This window comes from Pipistrellus kuhlii, unplaced genomic scaffold (assembly GCF_014108245.1).
Source record: "Pipistrellus kuhlii isolate mPipKuh1 unplaced genomic scaffold, mPipKuh1.p scaffold_m20_p_12, whole genome shotgun sequence".
Lineage (NCBI taxonomy): Eukaryota > Metazoa > Chordata > Mammalia > Chiroptera > Vespertilionidae > Pipistrellus > Pipistrellus kuhlii.
In genome coordinates this window covers 15,108,304-15,118,637 of record NW_023425427.1, presented here as the reverse complement: position 1 = coordinate 15,118,637, position 10,334 = coordinate 15,108,304, and the positions used below count along the sequence as shown (strand labels likewise).

At 55.0% G+C, this 10,334-nt stretch overlaps 1 protein-coding gene across 2 annotated transcripts in view; it reads right to left on the bottom strand.

Annotated features, from left to right (window-relative positions):
* Nucleotides 1-2,883: 2,883 nt before the first annotated feature.
* CORO2A (coronin 2A) overlaps nucleotides 2,884-10,334 on the bottom strand; it is a 46,330-nt gene continuing 38,879 nt past the window's right edge. For both annotated transcript variants that reach the window (XM_036433229.2, XM_036433231.2), the window contains exons 8-12: nucleotides 9,747-9,843; nucleotides 8,878-8,990; nucleotides 8,436-8,526; nucleotides 6,959-7,233; nucleotides 2,884-5,773 (exon numbers count right to left, since the gene is read on the bottom strand). In XM_036433229.2, the coding sequence (XP_036289122.1) occupies nucleotides 5,642-5,773; nucleotides 6,959-7,233; nucleotides 8,436-8,526; nucleotides 8,878-8,990; nucleotides 9,747-9,843 (708 nt within the window). In that variant the 3' untranslated portion in view covers nucleotides 2,884-5,641. The remainder of the gene's footprint in view (nucleotides 5,774-6,958; nucleotides 7,234-8,435; nucleotides 8,527-8,877; nucleotides 8,991-9,746; nucleotides 9,844-10,334) is intronic.

Genomic DNA, 10,334 nt, shown 5'->3' with positions numbered 1-10,334 from the left:
GAGGGGGTGGCCGCGGCAGAAATGGGGGTCCGCTCCTGCAATACCTTACATACCTTAAAAATAAAGCAACCAGTCCTGGCCGGTTTGGCTCCTTGGATAGAGCGTCAGCCTGCAGACTCAAGGGTCCCAGGTTTGATTCCAGTCAAGGGCATGCACCTGGGTTGCATGCACATCCCCAGGGGGAGGTGTGCAGGAGGCAGTGGATTGATGTTTCTCTCTCATCGATGTTTCTATCTACTCCCCTCCCTTCCTCCCTGTAAAAAAAAAAAAAAAAATCAATAAAATATGTATTTTTTAAAATTAAAACAACCAGCAAAATGGGGAATAGCAAAGGAATTGCAATTCGGGACAAGCAAGCTGTTGCAAAAACCATAGGCAAGTCCGGCCAGGAGGACAATGGGAGAGGTGGCTGAGGAGAAAAGCCCATGAGAGGAAAGTGGGGTTCAGGGCACTGTCTCATTGGCTGATTTGCTGGGCGGGAAGGAAATCTTCCTCTGAGGGAGGAGTAAGGGAGTAACCCCTTGCATTGATAATTCTTCCCCTTGGGGTCTGGGTTCACTTAGAGGGGTAGTGCCTGAGGGCTCCCCCTTCTGGCCTCCATAATCCATTTTAAACGAGGGTTCCCTTTATGTTCACACTCCCATTGGGCTAACTGGAAGCGGATGGGCTCCCCCACCCTTTCACCCTTTAGCCAGGCTAGCCTAGCCCTGTCGATGGCACCAAGTGAACTGTGGCCTCCCGGAGTGGTGTGCATTTACCTGCACTTCCCACTTCCCCTTGAGTCCCTCTTGCCATTTCCCCAGGAGAAATAGCCATTCCCACAGTTTTTTTATTTTTTTTATTTTTTATTTTTATTTTTATTTATTTTTTGTATTTTAACACAATTTTATTTATTTATTTTTTTTAAATCAATCTTTATTGTTCATATTATTACACAGGTTCCTCGTTTCTTCCCCCCTCCACCAGGTTCCCACCCCACCCTCTGCCCCCTCATCCTCATCCATTGGTGCACAGTTTATGTTCAGTCTCTTCCTCCCTCCCTTTCCCCGATAGTAAATGCCTTTTCAGATAGCAAATCTGTTACTTAGCATTTTCTCAAATCAATAATACCTCCACATGCCCAATGATACACTTCATACAAAAGACATTTCCAAATAGGACAACCAGCCTCATCCAGGCCCCACCCAAGGCACTCACAGATCAACACCCCAGCACTATACTAACTCAACACATCCAGATCTAAGCCTTCATCACTTGATTCAGCAGACCCTCAAGTTCCCGCAAAAGTTTCCAGCCATGTCTGAGAGGCAGCCGTGGGGCAGGGGCAGGTGAGGAGCGAGCTGTTTTGGGCCAGGCTGCTCCGCATTCCCACAGTTTTATGAAACACCCTGGAAACTCCAGTTGCCCCAGGTTAAGGTCGCAGCCTCAATGGAAGGTACTAGTAAATGGGTACAGCCACTATGGAAAACAGTGCGGAGGTTCCTCCAAAAATTAAAAACAGAACTACTGTATGACCCAGCAATCCCACTTCAGTATGGTGAAGAGATAGCTGCACTCCAGTGTTCATTACAGCCGTATTCACAATAGCCAAGAGATACAGAGACACGGAAGTGCCTCAATGGGATGAATGGATAAAGAAGATGTGGCACAAGCATATACAGTGAAATGTTACTCAGACCTGCAGAACAGAAGTCCTGCCACTTACACCATGGATGAGCCTGGAAGTCATTATAACAAGCGAAGGAAGCTAAACAGAGAAAGACCTAGATGGTATCTCTTACACTGAGTGGCCAGATTATGATGATCTCTGAACGCATAATAATCTGGCCACTCAGTGTAGATCCTATACAATAAAAGGCTAATATGCAAATTGTCCCCTCGACCAGGAGTTCGACCAGCAAGCAGGCCGGCCAACCTCCCATGTCCCCTTCCCCCCTGGCCAGGCTGGCTGGACCCCATCCATGTATGAATTAATGCACCGGGCCTTTAAAATACACACACACACACACACACACACACACACAGAGTGGCCAGATTATTATGTGTTCAGAGATCATAATAATCTGGCCACTCAGTGTATATGTGGAATCTAAAAAAATAAAGTAATTGATTGTGATGATCATATCACAGTGTATGGATATATTAAACCATCACATTGTGAAACTTAAAAAAAAAACACATGCAACCTAAGTACGTACATTTTTTATCAATCATATCTCAATAAAGCTGGGGAAGGGGGCAGCTCTCATCTATAAGGCCCTTGGCTTTTTTTTTTTTTAAATCCTCAACCAAGGATATTTTCCCCATTGATTTTTAGAGAGAGTGTAAGGGAGGCAGGGAGTGGGACAAAGAGAAAAATCATGTAAGAGAGATGTATTGATTGGTTGCCTCCCTCACGTGGCTCCAGTCATGGGGATCAAACCTGCAACCCAGGCACATGCCCTTGACCAGGAATCAAACCAGAGACCCTTCTCTGCATGGGCCAGCATTTGAACCACTGAGCAGCACCGGCCAGGGTGAGGCCCTCGACTTTTAATACCCTTGATCTCTGCCCTGTCTGTGCTCTAATTTTGGCTTGTTTCCAGGCCAGGGAACAGGCAGTTTTATCTGCTTCTAACACACTTCCCCCAAATGCTCACTGCCCTGCTTACTCCTATTTACCCTTCAGGTTTCTGCCCAAATAGCACCTGTTCCAGGAAGCCTTCTTTGCTTCTCCTCCCGAAGCAGCCGCCATTTCCCCTATCCCGGCCCTCCCTCTCTCCAACCATGTCTTAAACCTTCAGAGGGCAGGGACAAATTCTGCTTTACCTGTTTCCCAGCCTGGAAAAGCAGGTGCTTGGTGGTTATTGGTGGAACAAATCAAGAAAAGGAAGGTCCCATGGATTAAAATGTGTAGGCAGATACTGTTTATTTTGTTATATTCTTTCCATAGCACGATTTTCACTTTTTATTATTATTATTATTATTAATTTTTATTTTTACAAAGGTACAAGGAATTTCATGAACAATATTAAAACAATCAAACTGTCCAGGCACAGTTTTGTAGGAAAAGCACAGATCAATTTCTGACTTCCGGCGTCCCTCTAGGATACTCAAGTTTTGTCCCAGGAAGAGCAATTACTGTAGCGCTAAGGTGGAGATGCTAAAGCCCATCTCCCAGGGCTGTCTTCGTCCTCGGGAAGTTCCTGAGTCAGCAGTCGGGGCGCCCAGGGCCTGGAGGGGAAAGACCAGTGCACATTCCGTGGCCCTGAGCGCAGGGGGCTGGCCCTGCAAGTCCCACGTCACCCGTCAAGAACATCAACAAAAAAGTAATTTTTAAAAAATGGCTTTAAAAAAATATCTGATAAAAATTACCTATCCCGCTCCCTTGCTGTGAAATAATTTAAATAATTTACTCTAGATGTAAAAAAGGAAAAAAAGAAAAGGAAAGAAACCGTTTGTTCATGCTGCCTTTGCATTGTTTCGCCGCAGGGTGAGGTCTGGGCCCCTTTGGGGTGGAGAGAGTCTGCGTGACATTCAGGAAGCTCCCCAGACTCAGCCCCACCTCCACCACGGTGTAGCCAGTGCCTATGGGCACGAACGTTTCCTTATTCTTGAAGGCTAACCTTCCCTCCTGAACGTGGGGGTACTGGTGCCTGCCTGACCCGCGTTAGAGTAAGATGTGCCAGTGCGTGGAGGGAGGCTGGAGGCTTTGTAAACCGTGACGTGCTGTTTATTCCCAGATAAGGCGGGAGAGATGACCCCATCCAGAACTCTGCTTTCCAGACAACACCGAGGATTTGGTCTTTGGCAAGCGTGGCGGCCCCCAGCGGCTGAGTAAATGGTGGACGAGACAAGCAGCCGGGTGTCTGGAATGTGCAGCAGACTCGGGAACTCAGCCACGGCTAAGGGAGGGCGCAGTCAGAGGGGACAGGGTCGGGGGCAGGGACCTGGTGGAGGGCTCAGAACCATGCTTCCTGCTTTTAGCCTCAGAGGACTTACAGGACAGAGTTGGAGTCCCAGCACCTGCCTCGTGCTCCTTGTCCTCATCGTTAGTGTCGACAGCTACAGAAGCATTAGCCCGAGCGGTCTCCACCCCAGGTATTGCAGAATCCCATGGGAACTTATGAAAACCTACACAAGGCCAGGCCCTACTCTGCTGACTCAGCTTCGATGGGTCGGGGGGGTTGGGCCTGGCTATTCGTATTTCTTGAATGCTCCCAAAGGGATTCTAATGGGCAGCCTGGGCTGACGCCTCCCAGGCCAGGGGGCCTCCTGCAGTCCCCATCCCACCTCCAGCAGCAGGACCCCGTGCGAGGGGCAAGCGTCCTTTGGTCAGGAGGCACAGTTGTCTCTAGCTGAGCCACTGTATTGACCACCAAGAAAGAGAGAACCTCAGAGAGGCGCTCAGAACACAGATTCACAAAGGAGGGACAGAAAAAGCACAGGTTGGAAGGGAACTTTAGGGCCATGTGGTCACTTCCTTGCCTCGTATCATCATCCTCCTGCACAAGCCCTCGCCGCTGGGCAGCCAGGGGGTGCTGCGGGCAAACTGTCAGCACTGGGCTCCCTACGTCCCTCTTCTGTTACCTTGAACATACACCGGCCCACGTCATCCTGGCAGAGGCAGGCCCTGAGACCTGAGGGCTTTGGTGGCGGTAGGATCTGAGCAATGCCCTGAGGCTCGTATCCTACACCAGGGCATGTCTAGCCACCAGGGCTGATCCTGGCTGAAGAGAGGATGGTTGTCCTCCTCTCTGTATTCTAGAACTGGGCTGCACCTTGACTTCTTTCCCTGAAGCTAACCTCCCTCTGCACCTCTGCCAATGTCTTGTGAGTCCCCACAGCAAAATCAGCTCACCTATCGGTGATTTCCCTTAGGCCACGGCCAACGTTCCTTGTCTCTGGGGGTAGATCCTAGGGCCTCCTTATTCAGATGGAGAAACTGAGACCGGGGAGGGAATGACATGAGGCCACTGAGGTGCCGCTTAGGACAGAACCAATGGGTTCCTGCTCTGTGGGCTGAGAACGGTGTCAGAGCAGAAACAGACAGGCAGACAGACAGATAGACAGACAGGCCCAGGAGAGTAGAGGCTTAGCCCAGCCACAAACTCTTTAGGGACCCGCATCACCAGCCTCTCTCTGGGCCTTAGCTTCTCCACCTGTAAAATGAGAAAGGTGGGCTTTCAAACTTCTGAATTTTTTGGAGTCGAGGAATTGTGTATTCCATCAAAGTCCACATATGTAAGACAGAAAGGAGAGCTGACCCGTCAGGTGCGGGGGTGAGCGGTACAGCCTCCTGCTTAGCCTGCCCCAATTCTATAGACCACAGTTTGAAAACCACAGGCAGGTGTGCCTCCTACGTCCTGGTCGCTCTAATTTTCTACAAAGTTAGAGCTTACCACGCACCCTTACAGACAGAGTCAAGCAGAAGGCGAGGCGTCCCCTAAAAAGAGTCAATGCAGACACCGTTGTTTCGAGAAGGCAAGTAGAAAACGGCACCATGTTCCCCTGGAAACCTGCGGCGACCGAGTTTCATTTTCTGGTTAAAAAAAAAAGACGTAGAAATAGCGGTTGTTCTCGGGGGGCTTGTGGTTTGGTCCTGGACCTCCCCGTGGAGCCAAGTGGTGTCCCTGAGGGCGAAGAGGGCCCAGGCCTCTGCTCAGGACCATTCCGAGCTCATCCGCAAGTTTTTGATCTCCAGCTCCAGCTGCTTGGCCTGGACCTCGCGCTGGGTCACCAGCTCCCGGAGCCTCCGGATCTCCTCCTGTTGCCGGTAGAACATCTGCAGCAGCTGGGAGAGCACAGAACGGAGGGAAAGGTGACGTCAGTGCCCCGGGACCTGAGGGGGCAGGACCCCGGCAGAAAGGGCTCAGAACGGTAGAGATGATTATATTAACGTGGCTGAGGCCTAACAAAAATCTTGTTTCCTTCACCTACTAAATGAAATTAAAAGACGACGGTTCAGACTTGTTTGTGTGCTGATGTTGTTTTGTGTGTGTGTGTGTGTTTCTTTTTTTTTTTTTCCTCCTTAGATTCCCCCATGGCAGTGGTCGGCAAACTGCGGCTCGTGAGCCACATGCGGCTCTTTGGCTCCTTGAGTGTGGCTCTTTCACAAAATACCACGGCCCGGGAGAGTCTATTCTGAAGAAGTGGCGTTAGAAGAAGTTTAAGTTTAAAAAAACGTGGCTCTCCAAAGAAATTTCAATCGTTGCACTGTTGGTATTTGGCTCCGTGGACTAATGAGTTTGCTGACCACTGGCCCCATGGGATGGAGGAAAGGATGTCTGGCCCTGATGTCCGGAGATTGGAGTTTTCACCACCGCTAAACTGTGTGACTTGAGGCAAGTTACTCACCCTTTCACTTCCTGCTCTGGGAAATGGGGGTCAGAACACTAACGTCTGCATTCCCACAGCTGCTGTGCCAGGTGTGGGGTGCTCCCCCTAAGTATAAGAATCTTCGTTATCTGCTCACAACGGCCCTGTCACTGCCCCCACTTCACCGCTCCGGAAACTGAAGCTAAGGGAGACGCGGCCCCTGGGGCCGGCGTCCTGCAGGTCACGCTCAGGAGGGCTAGGGTGAGCAGCCCTCTGTGAGACGGCAGCCCTTGAGTTTTACCCACTAGCCACTGACTCCTGGGGCTGCCGAGAGAATGCACAGGTGATGACACATCAGTGCCCACCGCGGGGCCTGGCACACAGCTGGCACTTAACAGATGCTGGCTCTGAAAGCACAAATAAAGCTAATACCCACGAAGCCAAACCCTTGTCCCTTTACAGATGGCTCTCCACCCTCTCTCTCCGTCACCACCAGGGCATACACTGGTGCTCGCTGCCTGTTTGCCGAGTGAATTAAAGTGAACTTCCAGCAAGTAGCTGGCCAGGCCACACAGCTGGTTATCTGTCTCACCCATCATTTCTCTGCCCGCTTCTCCAGCCCTCTCCCTCCCAGTGCAGGCACCCCCACCCCCATTCCCACCTCGTTCTCCGTCTTTGGTGGGGGGCATTCGAAGATGTCAAAGCCGTTCGTGAGCCACGCTTTCTTCTCCTCCAGCCTGTGTCCTGCCGTCCACCGTGGCGCCTTCTCCTCGGGCAGAGAGAAGGGCCTCCGGCCGTCGGCTGCAGCCGGCACTGCCGTCTGGTCCAGGAGGTGAGGCGAGGTGGGGGGCAGGGAGTTGGAGAGAGGTCTTTCCGGGGGCAGAGGCCGAGGGCTCAGCAGCTCGGAGCCGGGCCGAAGGGACACCAGGACAGGCCCTGGGAGGGAAGCAAAGGCTGGGTGAGGGCTGAGCGCCCATAAACACATGGGTGTGGGGGCACTGGCACAAGCAGGCATGCACAGCAGACACACAGAGACACGCAAAAGGTATGGGAGCTCCGGCCACATGCAGACGGGCACAAACCCACGGACGAGGGCACCCAGAGCGCGAATCGGGGTCTCGCGCGTGTGACCACCTGAGGAGCCTGGCTGGGCGGAGCAGCAGGGTGCGTGCCCTGGAGCAGCCCAGCTCCGCGAGCTCCGCAGGGAAGCGTTGCCCTGGCTTTGCAGGGACAGTACCACCACCCGGCCCTGCCGTCCATCCATTCACAAACTCCCCCCCGGCACGCTGGGTAGCAGGGCAGGCAGGCTCACAGAGGAGAGGGAGAAAACTGAGGCCCAGGGAGGAGGGAGACTGTCTACGGGTTACACAAAAGTGGGGTTGGGGGGGGGGTGAAGGAGAGAGAGATCCCAATCGCAGAGGCAGCAGCTGGGGTGGGGGTGGGGAGCACGCACGGCCTTCCCTGGGCTGGCCTTCACGTTGACAGGACGGGCAGGGTGAGTCAGGGCAGGCGGAGGGCAACCCAGGGCCCGGGTGGGGGCCGCTGGCTGCCTAGAGGGCCTCTGGAGAGATTGTAGAGGGGCAGGTGGGAGGCTGGGCAAAGGGTCCAGCGGAGACGACCCCGTCACTCCGCACAGCCCAGAGCTCAGTAGTTTTCTTTTTAAATATATTTTATTGATATTTATTTATTTTATTTATTTATTTTTTTTACAGAGAGAGGGATAGAGAGTTAGAAACATCGATGAGAAAGAATCATCGATCAGCTGCCTCTTGCACACCCCCTACTGGGGATGTGCCTGCAACCAAGGTACATGCCCTTGACCGGAATCGAACCTGGGACCTTTCAGTCTGCAGGCCGGCGCTCTATCCACTGAGCCAAACCGGTTTCAGCTCAGTAGTTTTCCCTGGAGCAAAATCCCTTGACTTGGAGGAATGTTCTGAGCCACTCGGGGCAAGTCCCTGCCCTTCCCGGACGCTATCCGACCGTCCCAGAGGGTGGGGACTGATGGTGAGGGACCGGTCCTCGGGGTTTCAGGAGAACGCAAATACGGTCCGAACCCCGCTCAGCCATCTGGGCCCCAGGACATGCCATTTCCCCCCACATTCGCCCGCCCGAGGCCTCCCCTGGGCTTTCCTCACCTTTATCCATCCCGCTGAGCCACTCCCTGGCCGTCAGAGAGGGCTGGGCCCCTGCCGTGGGCGGGTAGATGTCCTCTTGGTAGGATTCCGACTGCAGGAGAAGTCAGGACGGTGAGAAGAGGGGTGGTGGGGAGGCCGCCCACAGGAGGGCCCTCCGAGAGCCGGGGTCCAGGTCCTCCCCAACCCTGTGAGCTGAGAAAGCCAAGGCCTGAGAGCAAAGGGTCCTGCCCAAGGCCATCGCACAGCAACTCCAGAGCAGAGGCGAGAAAAGAGCCAGGACTCCTCCCTCCCAGGACGCCTCCCTGGCCCCGGAAAGGCCTGCCCCTCGAGGAGGTGGCCACCAGCCTCCCTGTTGCTGCCTCGGGCGTGGGCTCCAGGCTCCGGGGGTTAGTCTTCTTGGGAAGGGTTCCCGCCTCCCCGCAGACCCCCCCACCACTCTCACCCGCCGGGGGACAATCATGGAGATGGGCTCGATGAGGCTTTTGGTTGTGATCAGCTTGTAGAAGCGGAAGATCTCACAGGTGGACACGTCGAGACCTCTCTTTGGCATGAAACCTGCGGGCAGACGGTCAGTTAGGGCCACACGGTGCCGCTGGGCTGGGGCCAGAGGGGCCGGGGTACGTGGCGAAGCCAGGCTGCACCGCGGGATGTGAACAGACACCACCTGCTCCCCCCATTCTTCCCGTCAGCAAACAGCTCATGCAGGAACGCCTCCGCTGGGCCAGGCCCTGTGCCGGGGAAATGGGACTGAGACCCTCAGACCCTGGCCCCACCTTCAAGAATGTACACGATTATAGCTCGACTTCCGCAGGAAGTGTGCTCTGCTCCGGGCCCTGCCTCGCCAGCCCCCCAGCCCCTGCCCCAGACGCCGCCGCTGACAGAGCATGCCGGCTCCTTTTGCTTACTGCTAGCACGGCATCCCTTCCCCCATCCCTTTCCTCGTAACCTAGCTGTGTCTTCATGTTCAAGTGCATTTCGAGTGCACAGCGGGTAGCCGTGTCTTGTTCTTTTATCCCCAAAGACACGGGAGAAGCAGGGGCTCTCGGAGGCCAGCCGCTCCCATCTCCGCGCCGCCGTGTGACTGCGTCACCGGGCCCAGCACACCTCCGCTCCCTCCCGGGCGGTGCCCTGCCTCCTCTCCCCGTTCCCCAGATGTGGCCTCGTTCAGGAAGCCGCCCAGAGACCCTCCTGCACACCTCGAGCAGGGCTCCCAGGAGCCAGACTGTCCACCCACCATCGCCCCCCCGCCAGGGGGGCCGGAGCCTGACTCAGCCCTGTGCCCCGGGCCCGGCCCCGGGGCCCCGCGCTCACCGATCCCCTTCTGCGGGTGGTAGGAGCGGTACTCCGTCAGGTAGCTCAGGTGCGGCTTGTCGGCACTCACCTCATAGTAGCGGATGTTCCCGTCTCCCTGCGGAGGAGGGGTGTTCAGAGCCGGGGACCAGCACCCCGCAGGCCCCCCTGCCATGCAGCAGGAACCGGTGTTCACAGCAGGTAAGGAGGTGGCAAAGCCACTCACACAGGGAACGCCAGGGAGCTGTCACCCAGGCACTGGAGGGGCCTCGTTTTAACACTCTGTCCCCCCAACCATGACCCAGTGCCCACCGGGGTGGCTCCGAGGCAGAAGCTCTGGGGGCACAGGCTGGGACCTCACCCCCGTCTAAGAGCCGCACCCAAGGGCCAGAGTGGTGTGTCCTGAGACCAGCCTGTGGGTCTCACCTCCAGGAGCGTTTCTGTCACAGTGCCCGGGCGGGGCGGGGGGATGCTGCTGCTGGCACGGAGGGGTACGGCCAGGGGGTATGTCCAGGGGGTACGGCCAGGGAGGGGCACGGCCAGGGGGGTAAGGTCAGGGGGGGTACGGCCGGGGGGGGTAGGGTCAGGTGGGTACGGTCGGGGTGGGTA